We start from the raw sequence: 24,026 nt of genomic DNA on the forward strand, positions 1-24,026 counted from the left end.
AAAGTCTCTGTCCTCACCTGTAAGATCTTTGGAGTCCTATATATTGATTTGCACCATTATGAAAGCACATGCTTGGACAATTATTTTAGCTAAAATTACCATAAAGCTACCCCAGGAGTACTATGTGCAAGAGTTAGAATTAAAATATATTTCGGTCAATAACAATATAGAGTATCTACAATAAAGAAAACTTGCAATCCTATTTTAAAAAATTGAGTTTAAAACATATAATCCAAGTTCTTAGAATTTATTCTTTGTTTTCATGCACGTTTACGCCATTTTCATATGGTTATAAAATGCCATTTTCAATAAAGTTTACAATTAATGGCTCTAAAATGTCTCTGTGGGGTAACCATTTAATAAAAACATTATTTTCAAACATGTTTTTAAAGATTAGGATAGATTTTTACACTTTTAGGATTTTTTTCAAGGTAAAAAAAAAATTACTTTATTTAAAATATAATAAATTAAAATGTATTACTAATATTACTTTTTTTGGGGAGAGCTGCACCACATTACATTGCCTTGTTATTAAAAATCAAAAGATACAATATTTAAGGAGACTTACTGACCTCAAAGTCATGAGGTTCAATTGCTGGTGGTTTTTTTTTTTTTTTTTTTTTTTTTTATGCACCACATGACTTAGTTGGTGGACAAACGTTTTTCAAATATGTTTCTTTTTCAGTAATTTCTTTGTTTTTAGGTAATTTGTCAGTTGTATATGTTGACAATTTTTACTTTTTTCCCTTATATAAAAATGAATTTTAATTAAAAAATTCTTAATATGCAAAAAAAAAAAAAATTTCTACCCTGAAGGGAACATCTTTCCCAAACCTGACTCTGTCGGGAAATAACTACAACCTCTGTGTATGATTAATCCAGCCTCAAGTTTTGGGCTGTGTTTTCCATAACACCAGTGTCTCCGTTTCTTCCTCTATCTTGGGCAGCACTGAGATAAAGACGACAGACTTTTGAGCAGATTGCAAGAGGCTTGGTAACAGGATTTAACGCTCTTCTCCACCTCCCAACACCTTTGACTGACTGTCTGCTGCGAATTACACACCAGTCAACACCATTAGGTGTGGCAGCTAGAAACCTTAAGCCTCTTCCACACAGAAATTCCAGAAAAGTAGTTCCGGCAATTGTTCTGGTGATTATTATTTACACTGTCAGAGCTTTCACTTATTCTACGCTTGCGAATTTGACTGGAATAAATGTCAATATAGCTAACAATCTAAGGAGCTGGAGAAAGTGTGTATAGAAAAATACAAAAAAGAAGAGTGAATTGCTGAAAAAAATTTAATGGTCCTGGGATGGAGTCAATATACTCAATATTCAAAACATCCCTCATATATATATATATATATATATATATATATATATATATATATATATATATATATATATATATATATATATATATATATATATATATATATATATATATATATATATTACTCTCTTGCATTCTGCATGTAAACTACAGCAGATATTTAAAGGGTTTTTTTTTTTTTTTTTTTTTACAGAATGTCTGGGCTTCCCCCCCCTTTTTTACTAAACTTAAGATTTTAGTTGTTGAACTAATGTTGCACTTTCCTTCCCCTGTGAATATTAGGGATGCGCATAATTCCGTATGTTTAAAGGCAACTGTTTATTGAGTTGTGTGAATGGCTAGTCTACTAATCGTCTTAAGGAAGCTCTGTATAATTAGGCTAGTTTCAAGTTCATCTGAACCTGATCGGACGTGTTTCTTAGAGGTGTTTAAATAAGACATCTTGACGAAGGAAAGCAGAATTGAACTGTTCAAAGCCTGTTTTTAAAACTCAAACAATTTTTAACTTAACACGCATGGCAGGACATGGCGTCTATCTAAACTTGTATGGCTATAGCAGCAATGCTTTACTGAGAAATTTAAATATGCATATAGGAAAACTGTTGTTATGGTCCTAACATTGATTGGTTTTCAGCTTATCCAGTAACAGGCTCTGTCATTTAATTTCCTGCCACAAATTATAGTAATTTAATTAAAAGAGGAGAGTAAGAGTGAATATAACAGACGGAATGAGCAAGGATGCTACTGTAACTGGTAAAGGCATCAAAGGCAGAAAAGCCAGGTCATGTCGGAGACACAATACACAACATGTGGTCAACCATGGCAACGATGACTGCACCGTTTCATCTTTGTAGCTCAAGGGTTTACATTTCTCATCAATCCATGAAGGAAACCCCAACAACAAGTTCAAAGCAGCATGCTATAGGACAGGGGACTAGAAGGAAAAGGATGAGGGCAGTTACAAATGGAGGTCGTTAAATTTAACATGTTCTTAAGATATAATTATATGTATAAATAATATACATAATTAATTCTCATTTTGGGGTGAACTATTCCTTTAATTCATTTCAATCTTCTTAAAGACATATTCCACCCAAAAAATGTAATTTTGCTATTAATTTATTCACCCTCAAGCCATCCAAGAAGCAGGTGACCTTCTTCCACATCATTATTGGGTGTTTTAATAATATAACTGTGTACACATTATGTAATTGCATGATTATGTAAATAAACTGGTGAATCAATTATTTGAACTTCATTGAAAAAAACTGTCTTAAAGAACCAGTTCAGAAGAAAGAATCGGTCTTCCCTGTTTGCCCAAGGCTTTGGATTACAGGTAATAATGTTTTAAATAATTTTCAGTTTCCTGCATAGTTCGATCATTTCACTTCATAAGACCTCAATATATCATAAGAAGCCATGGGTATTAATTTTATTGTCCTTGTGTTGCTTTTTTTTTTTTTTTTTGGACTCTCAAAGTACCGTTAGCTGTTGACTTACATTTTATAACCAAGAACAATAGTTTCAGCTACAACTCTTCTTTGCTGTTATAATGAAGAAAAAAAGTCATCTGCATCTTAGAGGGTGAGTGAATTAACAACAAATTTTCATTTTGGGGTGAACTTTCCCTTTAAAATAACAAAACCTGATCCTGAATCATCTCATAACTTCAGGCTCTGTTAACTTAAAATAACTCAGACTTAGATCTAAGACTAAACTCTTCCTTTTAAAACATTGCAAACATTAAAGTGCCTGATACCGCGGGGCATAAATCCTCAGGCAAACATTATATATAGCCCATTATGTTGTTATAAGACCCTTATGTTAGACCCTTAAACTAAAGTGTTGCACTTCGTTCTCGAGCCAGAACTCCCTTGTCTCGGCTCAAGAGTTGTAAATGTATTTACAACTTCAAGAGGCAGAATGTAGATTGCTTCCTAAGAACTTGGCAGAGTAATTGAGTCAAAAAAAAAAAAAAAAAAAAATTTTTTTTTCTACTTCTCACAGTCTCCAGCTGTGCTCCATCTTTCTCAGATATTTCATTGCAAGAGACCCCGTGCAGGTACTTCAGATTAGTCACCCGGCCGGGAGCGAGGCAGGGACTCTGATAACCATCAGACGGATGCGGCCTCCAGTGCGCTCGCTTCGGTCTGTGCTGGAGTTCCAGCGGTGGGCTCTGTTTCACGCTCTTTCATGTCAGCTGTACCACAGGATCAATCTGACTGCAGCAGACGGTGAAAAGGTGAGGGGTGGCTTTTACTGTAATGTGCTGGCATTTGGTGGGAAAGAGTCACCCTTCACTGGTGTTAATTGTGTAAATTCTACAATCTCACTCTCTCTGATTTGATTTGACATCCTGTCCTCATAGAATGATAGAATGCCCTTTAATAGTGAGGTGACTTTATCTGAAATCTCATTTTCACTTGATTACCTTGTGACACAAGGCAATGACAAGCCAATAAAAAATAAATATTGAATAAATTAAGTAAAACACCCCTCAAAAATTATAATCAAGTATTAGTACATCTAGTGTATCTAGTATAATGTTTAGTATAATTAAAAATTATAGTTAAAATTAAAATCCTTGACACAGAGCACAGCAGTAAGAATTGAGAGTTTGGGCCAGTTGTTCAGATTTCTACCTAAATTGCCAAATTTTTACTGGAACCAAAAAATTAAGTATTTAAATATTTTGTTTGAAATGTTTTTATTGGTGAAAAAAAAACAAAAAAAAAACGGTGGACTGATTGGTTTGTAATTTTCAAATTATTCAAAATAAGACCAGCTATCAATAACTTATGTTGGCATGCTTTTCAGATTTTATCTAACTTTACTCTAAATTTAGCTAGATTAATCAAGCTGGCACATAGAAAGTCCAGATAAATTAAATCAAAAATGTAAGATGTGGTGACTGTTCAACCATGTGTCCCAAACTCATTCACAGACCAGTCACACTTACACACACAAATACTTACAAACACTGAATTCAAGTAAACTGCCACTTTTTGACATTGAGGTGACTGTCATAAATGGCCCAATTTACCTGAACCCTTATACATGAAACTATATGTGAATATGTAAAATATACAGGTAGTCCTAAATAAACAAGCTCCTGAATCAACAGTAGTACAAAGGATTAGAGTGGTATCAAAGGCTGCAGGTCCTGGAGAGCTGCTAATCTGAGTGCAGTGCTCCTAGATTAACAGTAAAACTGACGATTCCCCACCCAGCCACTGACCCTGTGAACCTGTGGTCATGGGGATGGAAAGCCAGGCCTGGACTTCCTCTTCCAACCACAGAATACAGCACTGGCAAGCAAGCACAGATATGGGGATGGCCTAAAAATAAGAGCACACTGGGAACTAGCGTCGCTTTCCAAATCCACACGCAAAATTTCATCCTCAATTTCAACTCCAAGGTCAGTTATAGCCAGTGTAGGAAGGGAAGAAACTTTTCTCATTCAGAAAAATTGCTCTTTTTCAGTTGCCACAGTCACCATGAACTCCTCAGGTCGTGGTGAATAAAATACAAAATAACATCCTCCTAACTGCAATGTAGCATATTAACCAAGCTGCTTTCATTAAATCTGTGAACTGTGAAACGGACAGAGGTCTGCACGTTCCAGAAAGTCTCGTTCTACATCAAAGGCATAAATAAATTACATAACAATGTGCAGCGGCTAAATGAATCACTGGTTGACACGCTTCAGCCGCTTGATGCGTGTTAACAATAAGTATTTTGTGTTTGTTTCCATTTTATAAATATAACAGTGTCTGTGGTTGCTTTCTAAATATGCAGTGCGCAATTAGCAAACATGTTAAAAAGGGTTTGTCGTATGAATGGTGACCACAGCGGCAATCATTTGTGTTTCAAAGGCATGTGAAGCCAACCAGAAACGTGGAGCTTTTTTCTGCAGACGGTGCTGAAAAATACAGAGGAAAAGTCACTGGGCTGCAAAAACCTCAACTCTGCATAACAATGTGTAAGGCTAATCCAGAGTTCAGCCGCAAATGTGAAGGGCTAGCCTATATTTTACAACATTTAGCATAACTTCTCATTACAAGACTCTGTAATTTCGGCAAAATTCATGTGCAAACAGAAAAGGCTTCCCGAAAAAAGTAACTCAGTGAAGGGCCGCATCCATCAAGAGTAAGAGTGAGAGATGCGTGCCTGCAAGTGTGTGTTTGTCCATGTGTATGTGTGCATGTGTGAGAGAGACGTTAATGAAATATAAAGATGGAAATGCTTCAAATTTCTGTCCTTTTTACAGTCATTCAAGTTAATGTCAAATAATATAACCATTAAAAATACCTCAAATCTTTATCACGAAAGCAAAGCGAATTTTAATTCTGTAATGCATCATATTTTGAAGTAAAAAAAAAAAAAGAATATTCAATTTGAAGAAATAATAATCGGTGAGAATACTTTATCCGTCTAGAATTGTTTCGATCATGAATAATGGGTGTTATTTACATACCAAAACAATGCCCAAGTATGTAGCTTTTTGGCTGTTGGTTAAAATGATCCAATAACCTATCATCAGCCCAACACTGATGATAAATCAGAATATTAGAATGATTTCTGAAGGATCATGTGACACTGAAGAATGGAGTAATGGCTGATGAAAATTCAGCTTTGCATCACAGAAATAAAGTATATTTTAAAGTATATTAAAATAGAAAACCATTATTTCACAATATTACTGTTTTTTTTTTCTGTATTTTTGATCAAAGAAATGCAGACTTGACGAGCATAAGAAACTTTCTGTCACACCATGGTTCATATTTCTCAGCCAAGTTCAATTTCACTAACCCCTGCATGCTGGATAAACAATGTATAATGCTGCTAAAACAAGTCTGTATATCTTACATATAAATATTAGAACTCCTCTTCCTTTTATTCAAGCATGAACAGACAAATATGTCCATGTTGTAACCAAGTTCCAAATTCTTGATGGAATTGTTTGACAATATTAAAAAACTCTACTAAAGCACTTTTTGATTAATGACATAAAAGTTACGACATCCTTGTACGACACCCTGGACACATAATAAAGCATGTCACATCTGTTAGTCTTGCTGTAAATGAAAATAACAATCAAGACAAAGATGGACTGTGTTCAACTGAACGAAACCAACTGGCTCACTTGCGGGCTGATGTTAAATAACATGCCAGCTCATCACATCCCCTTCTGACACAAAATCTGAAAAGATGATTGCTAAAACTGCATCAACGCTGAAATACTAAAAATGATAATTCGATTTTAACATTTCACCTAAATGTCACCAAAAAAGTCAATATTGTAGAAATAAATAAAGCACATCTTACACAGAAGTGACACAAAAGTTTCATATCAAGCTACTCTCTGTTGTTCAATGCGGTAAAACCATGTGACCAACTTAAACTTGTTACAAAATATGCCTGGGAATAATCTTTCACATACAGTCTTTCCTACTGAAATTAATGGATTTTGTCTGTGAAAATTCACCAAAAAAACAGCACACCTCAAGACAATATTATTATTATTTCTCTCACACACTAAGATTGTCATATACATACAGTATATATGGGTCAAAGACAAGACGTGTCTATTTTAATGTTTCAAATAACTTTGTGAAAATAAAATGTTGACCTGTGCTTATTAATGTATATAAAATAATTTATTATATTTTAAATGATTAAAACATTACAAATGGGTGAAACCCAGTGGTTTAAAGGATAGTGGCAAAGATTGGTAAAGATTTAAAATGACAAATTATTTGTTTTGGGGCGCTGCACTTTTTTTGCAAATCATGGTAAAAAAATGTATGATAGTCGTTATTTTTTTCTCAGAAAAAAAAAAAAGCAGGACACATTCTTATGTAGAGGGGGATTAAAGCTGCATTACACTGTTATTTATTGATGCTTGAAAACCCTTTTTCATCCCTGATCCCACATTCGATTTATACAATTTTTTATATAACTTTAGAATCCCTTAACAGACCTTAGAAAGATCAAATTATATAATTCTTTATACATTTTAAACAATTTTTGGAATACAGTATTAACAGTTAAAGTTATTTCACAGGAAATGTGTCTATAAAGACATTGGGTCATTAGGGTTTTTGAAAAGTATAAAGCAGTACATAATTCCAATTCTAAAACAAAAGTCAAACAACTAATGAGCATCTGGACTTATTTATCCATCTGTTGAAAATATTTCAGCGTTTATTCAAGTGGTTTTAAGGGACCGTCTAAATGATGGGGACTGAGTTGCAGAAATACTTCCATGCATGTTTGTTTTGGAAAGGTCAGTACTTCAAATCACAGTAAAGGTCCACTCATAATGAAGCAGCTGTGATGCACTAAAAGTTCAATCGATGACTGGTAGTGGGCGAGTCATGTTAACTTTTACCTGGTGAACAATCACAAACCAACTCATGGCAACACAGAGTTGACATTCACCTGTTTGGAAACTACTGCCTAGCTGTGAGTACACAAGAGAACAGTAATGTTCCTATACAAACAAAAATAAATAAGCTATACACCAAATTGGGTGGTTCGGCCCCTTGGAGGACCCTTTTATCTGGACGGTCATCACTGGCAGTGCCAGTGACAGCTGTAGATTCCTGAGCATGTGGACATGACATGTTCGAGCATTCAGTCCACCCAAGTATGGCACTCAGCTGCTGTGCATTCCTCTAAGACCACAATAACAGCACTCATAAAACCTGCTTAAAGGATAACACTGTTTATGTGGTGGGATTGAACCAAGTTTAAGACAACAATTATATCTTACACAGTTGGAGAAGAACCTTGGTTGTTTTGGGTCATGTCTGTAATGAAGGAGAGCTGGGTAATTTATAGGTGAGGTTTGTTACAGGCTGTGAGAAAAGACAGGATGTGAATATCTACACTATCAACGCCAGTTACCTGTCATTCCTATTATGATATCAGAAAACTGATTGCCCATGACTGCTCTAAACAATGCAGCTATAATAGTTTTCTTATTGAATGTATTTAAATAGAAAAGCATAACCAATTATTTAAGTCTGAAAATGTGTGCTTTAGAAGCAACAACAATAACAAACAACCCCCTATGGGCAAAGGACAATGCAGACCTTGGTGCAGTGCAGACCAAGACGCATTGAAGTATCCTGACATCACATCACTTCTCCCTAAAAGTGCAATGGCACTGCATAGATGCTATGGCAAGCCATTTTAACATTAATGATTTTACACTATCTATTTTACGTTACTTGTACATATTTCTAATTACACTGAAAAACGATAACCTAAAAATTTTATCATCTGGTATTATTCAAGTTAAGTAATTCAAGTCAAAATTATTTACCATCACTGAATCAACCTAAATACATTAAAAAAAGCTCTTTAAAGTACCAATGCAGGCTACCACTTTTTACAGTGTACTAGTTAGACCAAATGTTACTAGTATATATTTTTTTCAGTTTCCCTAGTGATTATTTGGTAACACTTTATTTTAAGGTCCAATTCTCACTATTAACTCAATAAACTCCTAATTTGCTGTTTATTAATAGTTAGTAAGGTAGTTGTTAAGTTTAGGTATGGGATAGGGTTAAGGGATCTAAAATAAGGCATTCATATGTGCTCTATAAGTACTAATAAACAGCCAATATGCTAGTAATATGTATGCTAGTAAGCATCTAGTTAATAGTGAGAATTGGTCCCCAAACTAAAGTGTTACTGATTATTCAGTAGTAACCAGTCTATTTCAATTAGTCACTAGTACTTATTTTGCTACTAGTCACTATCCCAGCAGTGAAAAGTACTTATATTTTAGTTTCTGTTAACCACTTGCTGTTTTTGTCAACTTAATCTGTGGTTGAAAAATCAATATTTATTTCAGACTTCAAATATCAGTTTTTCTAGTAACTACTCACTAGTATTTTTTTTAGTTAGTTATGTGTAACTATTTCAATAGTTACAAGTGTGCATTCCAAGTGCTTTTTGAACAGATTAATTTGTAATTAGCAATAATAGACTAGTACCTATTTATTAGACACTTTCATCTACTCAAATTGCTACTAGCAACATTTCTTATCAAACTAGTTACTATTGTTGCTTACAGCTCTTCAGTCAAATTAGCTATTTTATAGTTAAATTATATCAGTTTACTAGTCTATTAGACACATGTCCGTTCAATTAAAAAAAGTTATAAAGTAAATATTTGAATAGTTGCAAGTAACTAACAAGTAGGTACTAGTATCTAATGAAACATTAGCATACTAGTCACTACTTGAGTATTTACTAGTAATTAGAAAATATCTTGTCTACTAGTAGTGTAGATTCTAGTAACAAGATTTATGGCATAAATGTTAAAAAGGCATGCCATATAGCCTAACTGCATGATGCCCTCCAGAAATACTGCAATAACAAAACATTTGTGCACTGGATCAGATATAGGTGTAAATATCTCCAATAAATACTATAATTTAAAGAGAGTTAATAAAACTATGTTTGCTTCAGGGGTGTCATACCTTGTGTGGGGCTTTCAGAAGTCTGTGAACTCCAGCGATCTGATTGATGAGCGGAATATCCTCTCTGAATGTGAATTGTGGGGGTCTGGTCGGCTCCGGAAAATTTGTGCTATTAAATGGATCAGTATCATCTAAGAACTGCACCCTGCATGCAAACGTAGCCATGCTAGATCCATACACGTCGATTTGGGAAAAGTCGGTACAACAACAAAAAAAAGTATAGACCGACTAAAAAAATCCTTTATATCAGACGCAGCGTAAAAGTGTCAAGAATCCAGGTACGCTCGCTCCTACTGCGATGTCCTCTGTTAGTGTTTAGTGATTTCTATATTTCCACAGTACTTTCTCGCAAGAGGAGGGCCGGTAATATCCAAGGGCATGTCGGGCAGGCAAGGTGCTGAGGCAAACTGCTGCAGACGGGACGGGACATCTACAGCCTGTCTGATGTCTACAGCGATGCAGTACGTGAGCGGGATTGGGGGACTCCCTCCAGTCAAAACAGTGAAGGTAGGAGGGCAAGAGCCGGAGTTCTGGCGACACCTAGTGGTCATTATTATTTTACAACACGGCGCTTTTGCTTTATTGCATATCTACACGTGTACATATATTATTTATTCATTTGTGAAGAAGTACACATAGCATACCTTTTTTTTTAAAGTACTTAATACGGAAATATTATACTATTAATCGATTTATCGCATCCAAAATAAAAGTCTGTGTTTACATCTGTGTACTGTGTATATTTATATATTATACTATTAATCGATTTATCGCATCCAAAATAAAAGTCTGTGTTTTTTTCTTTTTTGTGTTTTGTGTTTACATCTAAATGTATTTAAAAATACATCTCTCTCTCTCTCTCTATCTATATATGTGTGTGTGTGTGTATGATTTATTTTGTATATTACATTTGCCATTTATATTATATTGCTTAAATATGTTTTTTGTGTGTGTGTGTGTGTGTGTGTGTGTGTGTGTGTGCATGTACATGTGTAAATGCATATACAGACTATTATTTTGGATGCAATTAATCGATTTGACAGCCCGAGTTTCTAGGCAATTGCATGTTAATAACAAATAAATCAAAATGCATTATAGCTTAAATTTAAACTTTAATTGAATATTGTTACAAAAAGTTTTGAAAATTGTATGATAATAATAAAAGTTCATTAATAGACCTATTAGGCTATATTATCAAAAAGCTGTAGGCTATATTATCCGCAAGCTGTAGCAAGCCTACTTTTTTTTCCCTAAAAAATTTATACAATAAAAAATAGATGATATATGAAGTATGTCTAGGCTACACTACAATAGCACTTTCATTTACATTTAGTCATTTTGCAGACGCTTTTATCCAAAGTGACTTACATTTGGGGGATACATAAAGCGTTTCTTCTTAAAGAGGCAAAGGAAAGGAAGTGCTTGTAATACCAAGTTTTAGACATTGTTCAAATAAGTACAAGCTAGAAAGAGAAGGAATAAATAAACAGAAAGACCTTGTTCTTTTTTTATGATGAGAATGTTCTGGAAAGTGATTTTGAGCCTCTCTGTGATGGCACCATGAGGCGTCACTCACTAGCGGATCTCAGACTTCTGGAGGGGATGTGGATTCGAAGTAGTGAGTGGAAGTAGGTGGGTGCTGAGCCTGTGGCTGTTCTATAAGCAAGCATCAATGTTTTGAACTTGATAGCTATGGGCTCTTTTGAGTTTGTTGAAGACCAGTCGTGCTGCTGCATTTTGAATCACTTGTAGAGGTTTGATCACACATGACGGAAGTCCAGCCAGAAGAGCATTGCAGTAGTCCAGCCTAGAAATGACAAGGGCCTGGACAAGAAGTTGTGCAGCATGCTCTGTTAGAAAGGGCCTGATCTTTCTGATGTTGTGCAATGCAAACCTGCAAGATCAAGCAGTCTTTGCAATGTGGTCTTTGAAGGTCAGCTAGTTATCAAAGGTTACACCAAGATTTCTGAACGAAGTTGATGGGGTAATTGTAGAAGAACCTAGTTGGATGGAGAAATCATACTGCAGAGTTGGAGTTGCAGGGAAGACAAGAAGCTCAGTCTTTGCCAGGTTGAGCTGTCGGTGATATTCTTTCATCCATGCCGAGATGTCCGTCAGGCAGCCACTTTCATGCAATAAACAATTGTAATTATTATTATTATTGGGCCTATTATTATTATTATTATTATTATGATAGACATGTAATTATTATTATTTTTTTGCTATTATTATTATTATTATTATTATGAGAATAGAACCGTATAAGGCAAGGATTTCACGACAAACTGCAACATACCTTTAAAAAAGTTATTATGGTAACTTACAATAGGCACCGCTAGGTACCGCTAGTCACTTGCTTAAACCTTCACTTGAGCAAAATGGGGCTGTGAATTTTGTTCGAGTTTTTATCTTTAAGGTTGTCCCACCCTTCGTTATGAAAGCATATCATCACTGAAATTAGACATGAATTATGCTTACTAGAATAAAATAAGCTGTTTCAGTGTCAGATAAGGACGTAACTTAGACTTCATCCTGGGTGGATATGCATTTTCCAGCACCCGTAAACGTGTCTCTGCAAGACATTCATCTCGTCCTACGCAAATATAAGTTCACTCCCATGATGACGCTAGTAACAGGCAGCAAAATTTTCTATCCAGTGTTCCTTCTTCCCATATCTTATTTATTGTTTGACTTTCACGGTCATTCCAGTGGCTTTCCCACGTGTGGCGGGGTTCCCCGACTTCCGTATGCTGACGTAATTCCATTTCGGAGGAGTAACGTTAATTTAACGCACATTGCCTGAACAACAATCGGGGTGCGTTTCCCGAAAGCAACTATGGTCGCAAGTTCCGCAAGTAATGTATTTTAGATATTGGGTTATTTTGTTTAACTGAACTGCAGCTGGTCATTAAACTACAGCATAAGACCAGTTAGGTGACTTTATTATTATTATTATTATTATTATTATTATTATTATTATTATTATTATTATTATTTCTTTATTTTTTATTTTTATTATTATTATTATTATTATTATTATTATTATTATTACATGAGATACTGGAATTGTGTATGTATTTAAAAAGTGACTTCTTTAAATTAAATATAAATTTAAAACACAATTCAGCAAAAAGAAAAATCCCCTTTCAGGATACAGTATTTTAAATACATTTTTTGTAAAATCGAAATAAGCTTTACTTATTTAAATAATTTTTCATACCTCTTAATGACAGTTTAAGGGTATAAGGTCACATTTATATAACTTATATTGTTGACCCCCCTTTGTTCAGAGAATTATAATTCCATATCTGTTCATCAAATGGCTGTGAAACATGTTTCAGTTCAGTTCAGTTCAAATTTTAAACATCTTAAGAAATTTGCTAGAAATAAAAGCAGTTGAACATGAGAGGAGTTTTCTTTATATACTTCAAATAATATATATATATATATATATATATATATATGGCTATATATATATATATATATATATATATATATATATATATATATATTAGTAGCTGTGTTATTAATTTCATAGTCTTTCTGTCTTTTTCTTGCCATTTTATATCTAATTGGTAACTTATCTACAGCAGATAATTGATTATTTGCATTACAGTAATGCTTAATCTCTACTCAAACAATGTCTTTAGCAAATATTTGATAAAAGCTTCTAAAAATAACACCTTTGCTCAAAGGAGGTATGCAGAAGGTTCAGTAAACATTTTATAAACTTTCTGTCTCTTCAACTGTGGGTAAAAAAGATTAAATAATCAGATCAGCCTAATACTGATAAAAGATTAAAGTCACCACAGCAATTCCAAAAGTTCCAGAACATGATAAAAATAAGGAATTTTAAGATTTTATTTACACTGTCAGAAAGGAGGTGGGGGGAGGGGGGTATGTTCTGTAGAAAAAAGAACGAAAGGTATTGAGTATTGGTTATTTTCTGCCATGACATTAACTGTTAAGTTTTTGGACTTTTCGTTTAACCCTAAAATACAACACAATGCAAAATACAGGTAAACACCTGTGAAAAATATGTCAAATTCCTTCATATTAACACAGTACTTTGGACCCCATTTTACAGACTTTTCTTAGAGCCTATTATTATGTTTTTTATTTGTCCTTCACTCTTTATCTTTGCAGTAAAACAGGATGGAATCATGAAGTGTGTGTGCTTTTGACCTTTACACATTAAAGAACTTGATGCAAATCAGTAAAAACATTTAGGCAAACTTAAGAAACAGACGTTGCAATACCTGCTTCATTTCTATATAACTGAGTAAGAAAGAAAAAAAAGTGATTTGAACACAAATTGCAAGTGGTTAAACAAAGTTTTCTCTTGTTTTGATAAAATAATCATTTTTCAAACATGAATCACAGGAAACAATCACAAAAACATCATCTCTTATCAAGTGAACTGCTTTTTAATGACTCAATGAAAACTAGATTATACTATGTCCTGAATAAATATCATCTGTCAAATGACGTTTTTCTACTCTTTGTGTGCTGATGGGACTGTTAAGGATCTTTGACACTGAAGGGTATTGACTTACCTCCAAAGTGTCATAAAGATCATTATCTTTAGTTATTAACCACAAGCATGGGTATACAGAGACATGTACATGTAATCGGATTCTCAATCTCTGATAAGACATTAATTATTGCCATGCAAAGAGTCCCAGTCACAGCCCTTCTTTTCAGATTCAGCTGACAGGACATTTTCCCCATCTTCAAGACACACCGTGACTCACTGGCCTGGTGGGATGATGTCAAAGTTCGCTACATATACTTCTGCATCCACTCAGAAAGTCCTTATCTCCCACAGCTCCCTGCTGTCGACACCATCAGAGATTCACTCACAGATACCTACTGCTAACCAACACGCAGGGAGCCCAGGAGATCATGAAGCTGAAGTTGCCGAACCCAGGCCTGGAGGACAGGATCCTGAGCCATGATGAGCTGGAACGGCTGGAGGTGGAGGAGGCTGGAGACAGACCCAAGTGGGACAACAAAGCCCAGTACATGCTGACCTGCGTGGGCTTCTGTGTGGGTTTGGGCAACGTCTGGCGCTTCCCGTACCTGTGCCAGAGTCATGGAGGAGGTGAGTGCTTGCTTGGGTTTATAAGGGGCTGAATTTTAGTGGATCTGTGCTCTAACCACTTAGAGGCCTTCATTTCTATCAATTCAGATTAGAGCTGGACCCTTATGTCAGATCCACAATCAAAAATTAATAAATAAATACAATCTGTAAAAAAAGGATAGTATTTTTCGTTTTTTTTTTTTTTTCACTTGTATTTTGAATTGTATACTGCATTGTGTTGTATTTTATAATTAATAGTAATGTTAGTATAATTCAGGTATAAGGTCCCAGTATTTAGCTAACAGTACTTTTCCTGTTATTTTTCAGTGTGTGTTTATAATTAACACTAATTAATTATACAATTCTACTTCTACTTCTATTCATATAAATAAATAGAAGTTGTAAATAAAATAAGGATCATTGGAGTACATTTTATATATATGATCCTTTTTTTATTTACCACTTCTATTTATTTATATTTATTTTTTACAGTTTAATCAAAAAGGATTAAATTCAATGTTTAATAAATTGCTTGAAATAAATGTATACAAAATATGAGGTCACTTTTTTTTTTACTTTTTTTTAGATTTTTGTGTATATTTTTTTATCTGTTTTATTATTATTATTATTATTATTGTATTTTATTTTTTATAAGCAGTATGCAATAATTTTTCACATATCTTTCTTTATTTTTCCCCTTCGGCATAGCTCAACATATCAAATGAAATTAACATTCATTATTGCCATCTCAAAATCTGAATAACATTTTCAATAATATAACTTAATATTATTATTAATACCATGAAATAATCATAATAATAAAACATTATAGTGTATGTATTTCGGGGGTGGGGTGTTTTAGTGTATGTATTTATTTGGTGGTTTTTTTTTATTTTAATGTGGAGGTAATGATTTGGCAGTTTTAATTATTTTAACAACTGTTTGCATTTTCTACTTTTCAAATGCTTTTTATGCAAATTGCATTATTTCAATCTTGTCCCAGATTCAGAAGTTAAATCTTAACCTATATGGAAATTCATCATAAAAATATCAAAAATATATTTTAAACATAGAGTGAAATTTGCATAAACCAGTTCAAAATTTGTTGTGTTAAAATTACGCATATAAACTTGACACAAATTATGCCCATCAATTGTGGGGCATAAACAACCAACAATTTTGCCCCTAATAACTATTTTTAATAGTTAGTATACCAAGAGATGAAATATGAGATATTTGATGTGTGAAGTAAAAAAACAAACAAATAAACAAACAAACAAACAAACAGGACACAGAACTATATTTACTGTATAGTATATATAGTGACAACATTATCATACACAATACTGTATGTCAGAACTTTCATTTGTTGAGTTAACATTCTCTGTAATGCAATTAAACAAACTAATCAGAATATGAAAAGTTTTAAGATATTTTATTCTTTCTAGCTTAAGAAATGTAATAATTCATAGGATTCGCTCATTTACATTAAAATAATTATATTCAATTATCCTAGTAATATTACAATGATAGATTAATTACTTCAATGCAAACAATTATTAGAGCAACACGTTTACCTTATAAAAGTTTACAATAGAGATTTCAAAATACTACTAAAGTTGTTATTGTAATAAAACTGCATTTATGTTACAGTCACTACTGTCATCAAAAATAAAATAATTAAGATTCTGAAAGCTTCTTTGAAGGAGCTCCTGCATTGATCTGTTATGGCTTTACAGTAGTAACAGCTCCTAGTGTCTATGTAGCTATATTCTTTAATATGCTTATAAACTCCGATTACTCTGGTATAAATTTGTGTAAGGGATTTTCTTTTATGAGATACTATCCAAAAGCTTTGGCTCTTAAAGCCTTTTTATTAATTTTCACAGGTTTACGGTAAGTGCAATAAATGTATGTAACTATTTTACCACAGATCTCAGCTTAAGGTTAACTAGACAGTGTGGTAAGATCACTTCAAGTGAGAACTCCTCAAGGGTCACAGCGTCCCAGCCAACCATTAACTCAACTGCCATGAAAATGGCTGACAATGGCATCTGTTCCAGAAATGACTTTGCTCCTTTTAAGTAGCCAAAAAAAAAAATCTTAATGGAAATTTACAAATGTAAATTAATTTACAACTGAGTAACTGTATATTATATGTAATATAGCCTACCATTTTGTACAATCTATTAAAGGGATAGATCACCCAAACACCCAAACCAAAAAATGATTTTTTTCTTCTTCTTTTCAACATAAAAGACATAACCAAACAGTTGATGGCCCCCATTGACTTCAGTAGTATGAATAAAAATGTGATTATATTGATAGATTATATCTGAGGTTATGACTTATCAGTGGTGGAAAACACAGAACCACAAGATGTGAAAAACATCAATGACATATTACATGCTAATGTAAATAATATTTCTTTTCTTTCAGGGGCTTTCATGATTCCCTTTCTAATCCTGCTGGTTTTTGAGGGAATTCCTCTCCTCCATCTAGAGTTTGCCATTGGTCAGCGACTAAGAAAAGGAAGTGTTGGGGTGTGGAGAACTATTAACCCCTACATGCTAGGAGTTGGTGAGCAAAATATTATATTAAGTATAGTACAAATAATAGAAATTGTACGCAAATAAATGAGGTCAGTTTTTTTAATATTAATAGAAAATAGAAATTAATATTTTTATTCAATGAGAATGAAATAAATTGAGTAAAGACATTTATAATTTTAATAAATAAAAGACTTCTAAGTAATATGTCCATGTTGAGTATGTGATCTAAGCAGGTTACTTCCTGTTCTGTTTCAGGTATTGCATCTCTGTGTGTGTCTTTTCTGGTCAGTCTGTACTATAACACCATCATAGCCTGGGTCATGTGGTACTTCTTCAACTCCTTCCAGGAGCCTCTGCCTTGGAGCCAGTGTCCCATCAATGCCAACAGGACAGGTACAGTATATGAGCACCCTGAGGAGGAACTAAATTCGGGGGGTGTGTGTGTGTCTTTTTTTTTAAATGCCACTATGGACATTATGTTCAATATTGGCAGGACTAGTTTCTGAGTGTGAGAGGAGCTCACCTGTGGATTATTTCTGGTATCGTGAGACTCTGAACACCTCAGCGGCCATAGAGGATACAGGAGGTCTGCAGTGGTGGATGATCCTCTGTCTGATCTCAGCCTGGGGAGTGCTGTATGTCTGCTGCATCCGTGGAATAGAGACGACTGGAAAGGTAGAGCTGCTCAAATAACAGCACTAATGGAAAACAAGAATATTTCAGAATTTGAAACAATAGATTTTATATAATATAATATATAAATATATTTACGTTCACAGCTTTTGTTAATTTGCTAATTCAGTTTCTCAAATGTGAAGGAGCTGCAGGGGTTCATGAAATGTAAAATAATAATAATAATAAAAAAAAAAAATTACAGTATATTCACCATCAGAGAACCTCAGTTTTTGCTTCTCACAAACTTAATTTATTAATTAATAACGAATTATTAGGGCATATGAAACAAAATAATATGTAAAATATATACTGTACAGAGCACTGTACATCGTGTATATATATATATATGTGTGTGTGTGTGTGTGTGTGTGTGATATTTTATTACATTTACATTTATATATGAAATTTATTATTGAATATATTACATACAATATGTAAGGAAATATATTGTCACATATTTTTCAATATATGAATATATGTGTATCTATGTGTAGTCTTGTGTTTGCATTGGGTTTTGGCCAAGTTTTCCTGTGTTCTAATTTTGTTCATTCTGTCCACCTGTTGTCTTGTTAGTTACCTCATTAGTTTGTTTGGTTGGTTCATGCTTATAAGTCCTCAGTTTCTTAGCCTATGTATTATTCTATATTCTACAATAAATATTTGAATACTGATTGGCAATAGCCTATAGGAAGCATATTTTCTTTGTGTAAGGGTCAAGTATTATTATTTTTCTTTATTATATCGGACTGTAACAAACGTTGGTAATCACTAAGAAGAAGGTAGTGGGAACTGGCGATTTAAACAAAAACTTTCATAATAAAATAAACACAAAAGAAAGTGACAGCCCCTCGCGGATGACTGACACTCACAAACAGAAACAAAACACAAAATAAAATCCAGGCCTGATCCTCTCTCGTCTTTCACTGTCGTCACTCCTCCTTTTATCCTTCCGGAGCTCCTCCGTGGGACTCAAGACCGGTGAGTGGCTCAGGTGTCGTGCATTAATATTTACTCCACCGGCCTCACTCCGTTCCCACGGCTCTCAGCCCCGCCCCCTGGTCACACGGTCAATTGTAATTTACAACAGTAATATTTATATCTTAATTTTTATAATTAGAGTAAAATGACAGCAACGATAATACACCCTCTATATGTACATCCATATATAAATAAATAAAAACAATCAAAATAACAGTCTATATTAAGTCTATATCAAATAAAACTGTTAAATATTTTAACATGTGAATGTGGGGTATACAGTGTAATCAGACTTTAGTAAATATAAAGTAAATATTTTACATCTAAGGGGTTCGACTGACAAAATAAGGTTTGGGAAACCCTGTGCTAATCTGTAATCATGAATGCTCTAGTAAGACAGCTTTACCAGTAAAACAGTACTTAATACAGCTGTCAAAGGTTATGCCTTTTCATATCATGAGAATGCTATAAACGAATGTTGAAATAAAGAATAAAGATCACAGTGATGTACTGTAAGGACACCTGCTTGTAAAAATTTCCAGCACAGAACAGCTTTACGGCTTTACAGCTCTTGTGAACAATTAAGCAGACAGTTTCTTTTAACTGTTGCAGTAAAAAAGGATTATAATTCCAGAATGTCAGTGTTTATCTCTAAATCAAGAGCCACAAAACATAAAGTTTGAACTCCCTGTCCAAAGTATTTGTCATCAGATTTGATTAGATATGATATTCACATGTAATTAAGGTTGATTTCCTCTCCTCTTTTCTCTTTAAAGGCTGTTTATGTGACGTCTACACTGCCATACGTAGTTCTTACGATCTTCCTGATCAGAGGACTGACTCTGAAAGGATCCGTTGACGGTATAAAGTTCCTCTTCACTCCAGATGTGAGTGTCAAAATCAAACAAATTCAACAGAGATTTACTTTCATGACATAAAACGTTTTAACACATCCAGTGCTCTCATAAAACACAAAATTGTGTATTTGTTTGCAGCTAAATGAGTTGGCAAACCCAACCACATGGTTAGATGCAGGTGCACAAGTCTTTTATTCATTTTCTCTGGCTTTTGGAGGTCTCATCTCCTTTTCCAGCTATAATTCTGTGCAGTAAGTTCATGTTTTAAGTGTTTTTGTGTTTGTTGAGGCATTTTTTACACTACAGTATATACATATACAGATTTTTTTTTTTTTTTTTTTTTTTTTTTTGTATAAAGCCTTTTATTGTGTGAAAGGTTGCACATTTGTCTCTGCGAGGTTCATTCTTACAGACAATTTAAGAGTGCAACAAAAAAATCCCACCCAGTGTTCACTGCAAATACCTCAGTGATTATCAAACTATTCCCTCTCTTTCCATCAGCAATAACTGTGAGCAAGATGCAGTAATCATCTCCATCATTAATGCCTTTACCTCGATCTACGCTGCCACTGTCATCTACAGCATCATTGGTTTCAGAGCTACAGAGAGATTTGATGACTGTTTGAGTGGGTAAGTGTTTGGTAGTGTCACATTATCATCTGACCTTCCGTTTTGGGAAAAAGTGATTCATGACAGTTTCACAGATGTGGATAAATGTGACGACACTCACTTGAGTAGTTTTTGATACTTTTGGTTTCTCTTGGCACTGTGGATGTATTATGTTAGCACATTTAATGCAAAAGTCAACTATGGATAGTACTTTTACAGCATATGCTAACCTTGATTTATGTTATTGCTAAACTAAAATCTTATATTTAACATGATAGTTTTTATATTATATATATATATATATATATATATATATATATATATATATATATATATATATACAGTATATATCATTCATAATCGCATTTCTTAAAGATTTATATAAAAAGTTCTTGTCTTACCATACCTAATGCATTAACTAATATTAAAATAGTATTATAACCACTGACCTATAACAGAGATTATATAGATCAGTGGTTATAACACATTTAAACTCCATTCTGAAGCACTTATCATGACTTTGTCCTGCAGGAACATCTTGACTCTTCTCAACACATTTGATCTGCCAGAGGGAAACATTACTGAGAGCAACTATCAAGAAGCTCTCCACAGCCTTAATACTACAAACCCTGATATCATCAGCAGCCTTGCTCTTAAGACCTGTGATCTAAACAGCTTCCTCAGTGAGGTACAGTATAAGGATGGGTGATATGCTGCTTTTTTATTCCAATACCAAGTTCTTCCAAGACCAACCTGTACTGGTGCAAATATTTATATCGCTAATAAACGAAAGGATTTTGTGCTCTCTGGGGGTAAAATGTGTAATTGTAGTCATTTATCTTCAAAATTTAAAGAGCATCATTAACATTAAACCTAAGCTACAAAATATAAATTTTTGTATATTATTATTAACTTTTTTTTTTTTTTTTTTTTTGCAGATAAAATCACTAGTTTAAAAAATAAATAAATAAATATAAACCATTTTTTTTTTTTTGTGAAGATCTATCCTCAATGCATCATGAGTATTATTATTATCACTTTTTCAAACACTGAGGGGTACAGCATTCCTTCAGTTATAGTTTAGGCATATATTCTGTAAGATTTTTGACTTTTGATTTTTGATTTGTTAAAAAATGCGCTAAAAACAGTAATATTGTGAAATATTATTACAATTTAATATTACTGTTTTCTATTTTATAATATATTTTAATTTCATAATCCTTTTATGGCAAAGCTGAATTTTTAGCAGCCATTACTGCAGTATTTACATGATCCTTCAGAATCATTCAAGTATACAGTACTGATTTGATGCTCAATAAACATCAGTATCAATGTTGAAAACATATACTGTGTTTAATATTTTTTACGTTTTTTTTTTTTAGGATACTTTGACGAATTGAAACTTCAAAAAAACAAAAACAGCATTTATTTGAAACAAATAAATTTCACACTTTTACAGGGTGTAGAGGGAACAGGTCTGGCTTTCATTGTGTTCACTGAGGCAATCACCAAGATGCCACTGTCTCCGCTCTGGTCCGTCCTGTTCTTCATCATGCTCTTCTGCCTCGGCTTGTCCTCGATGTTTGGCAACATTGAGGGTGTTCTGGTTCCCCTGCAGGACCTGAAGGTCTTTCCCAAAAGCTGGCCCAAAGAGGTTATTTCAGGTATAAATTAAACTTATATTTTGACCATCGTAATATGGAGAATTCATTATAGATTTTACATACCTCCATCCAAGTGATGGTATTGTTTCAGAAGTAGTTAAAATTTCTCATTCCATTGTTCACAACAGGGGTAACATGCTTGGTGTGCTGCCTGGTTGGGCTGATATTTGTGCAAGGCTCAGGGAACTACTGGCTAGCCCTGTTTGACAGTTTTGCCGGCTCGATTCCCCTCCTCATCATTGCTTTCTCTGAGATGATTGGAGTTGTGTATGTCTATGGGATAGACAGGTAGGATGGTGCCTAAGTTTAGCGGTTAAATGGTATTTAAAGGAATAATTAAAATTTTATGAAAATTTACTCACTTCAGGCCATCCAAGAGATAAATTTGTTACTTCACTAGAACAGATTTGGAGAAATGTAACATTATATCACTTGCTCACCAATGGATCCTCTGCAGTAAATGGCTGCCGTCAAGAATGAGAGACCAAATATCTGATAAACACATCACAATAGAGGACTCGGTCTCCGGAAGCAACAGTTTGAAGTTAAAAACTTCTTGATGATGGATTTACTATAAACAGCCTTTTGCTTCACAAGACGTTAATCATTGGACTGGAGTCATGTTATCAGCTGTTTAGACTCTCATTCCGACGCCACCCATTCACTGCAGAGGATCCATTAGTGAATAAGTGATGTAATGATAAACTTTTCCAAATCTGCCCTGATCTCATCTACATCTTGGATAGTCTGAGAGTCAATGTTCAGCATATTTTCATTTTTGGGTGAGCTGTTCCTTTAACTCTTACAAAACAAGATGATTAGAATTGGTTATAGAACATAAACAAGTTAAAGAAGATATATTTGTTTCTGTAGAACAGTTTAATCACGTATCAGCAATTCACGGATGTTTTCACAGTGACTAAACAATGCATTTATGACTTTATAGTTTAGATAAAGCTCACTGAAATCAGCCATAAATTACGTTATCTTCTGTTTATGAACAGATTCAATGAAGACCTGATATTTATGATTGGACATAAGCCTAATATCTTCTGGCAAGCCACATGGAGAGTCATAAGTCCCCTCATCATGTTAGCCATCTTCATCTTCTACTTTTCCACCACAGTCACCAAGGAAATCTTCTACATTGCCTGGGATCCTGAATCGGTGATCTACAAGTTTAATCAGTTTAATAAACTTTACAAAAATAAATTTAAGTTGCAAAGCATTCATTTTGAATTAATTAAATGATATTGTTCTCATTTATAGGAAAACTTCCCAACCCTGGAGAAGAAGCCATATCCTTCATGGATTTATGTAATAATCTTTCTCCTGGCTGGGATCCCTAGTTTGTCTATACCCTGTACTGCTGTTTTCAGAGCCATACGAGAATACTGCTGCAAGAAACACCCCAGTGCCCCAGTTCGAGAAATTGATTCTGTAACTTACAAAGTTCATATACAGGATGAAGAGCTGAAGACACAAGAGTCACAGAAATCTGACCAAAAGTTCTACACATGAGATAAAATTTAAAGTTCTGTAGTTTTATAGGCCCACACATACATTCAAAGGTTAGAAAAATGCCTTTTCCAGAATTGATGGAATATTGCTATTATTTTTTGCCATTGTCCCTATTAAAAAATATGCCTTTATTTGTCAAAATGCCATAGTGGTTCCAGCTTTTGTGTTCCAAATTTCCAAAACACATTTACTAGCAGTGTGTATGGATAAATGAAGATATTAATTAGGGCCTGCAGAAATCAAAATATTAAATTAC

The 24,026-nt window shown here is 33.9% G+C and overlaps 2 protein-coding genes across 6 annotated transcripts in view; one reads left to right on the forward strand and one right to left on the reverse strand.

The window, feature by feature from the left end:
• LOC109087047 (FH1/FH2 domain-containing protein 3-like) overlaps window positions 1-10,352 on the reverse strand; it is a 165,126-nt gene extending 154,774 nt beyond the window's left edge. For 2 of the 5 annotated variants that reach the window (XM_042772280.1, XM_042772278.1), the window contains exon 1: window positions 9,832-10,348. In XM_042772280.1, coding sequence (XP_042628214.1) covers window positions 9,832-9,996 — 165 coding nt within the window. In that variant the 5' untranslated portion in view covers window positions 9,997-10,348. Of the gene's footprint in view, window positions 1-9,831 lie in introns of all 5 variants that reach the window. The other 3 variants (XM_042772284.1, XM_042772279.1, XM_042772282.1) reach the window with 3 other exon arrangements.
• Window positions 10,353-14,580: 4,228 nt separating this feature from the next.
• On the forward strand, window positions 14,581-23,911 carry LOC109087061 (sodium-dependent neutral amino acid transporter B(0)AT1-like). Its single transcript, XM_042772289.1, has 12 exons — window positions 14,581-14,935; window positions 17,354-17,494; window positions 17,722-17,859; window positions 17,960-18,141; window positions 19,896-20,006; window positions 20,115-20,227; window positions 20,478-20,606; window positions 21,117-21,273; window positions 22,045-22,249; window positions 22,378-22,537; window positions 23,254-23,416; window positions 23,519-23,911. The coding sequence occupies exons 1-12, from the start codon at window positions 14,737-14,739 to the stop codon at window positions 23,768-23,770; spliced, it is 1,950 nt and encodes a 649-aa protein (XP_042628223.1). The 5' UTR covers window positions 14,581-14,736; the 3' UTR covers window positions 23,771-23,911.
• The last annotated feature ends 115 nt before the right edge of the window (window positions 23,912-24,026 follow it).

The sequence above is a fragment of the Cyprinus carpio genome, chromosome A16, assembly GCF_018340385.1.
Source record: "Cyprinus carpio isolate SPL01 chromosome A16, ASM1834038v1, whole genome shotgun sequence".
Classification (NCBI taxonomy): Eukaryota; Metazoa; Chordata; class Actinopteri; order Cypriniformes; family Cyprinidae; genus Cyprinus; species Cyprinus carpio.

Excerpts from the sequence above, each read along its gene's own strand:
- LOC109087061 (XM_042772289.1), top strand. The coding sequence starts at position 14,737 with ATGAAGCTGAAGTTGCCGAACCCAGGCCTGGAGGACAGGATCCTGAGC. Across the intron at positions 14,936-17,353 it reads GTGCCAGAGTCATGGAGGAG|GGGCTTTCATGATTCCCTTT; the intron begins GTGAGTGCTTGC and ends CTTTTCTTTCAG. Across the intron at positions 22,538-23,253 it reads TATGTCTATGGGATAGACAG|ATTCAATGAAGACCTGATAT; the intron begins GTAGGATGGTGC and ends GTTTATGAACAG.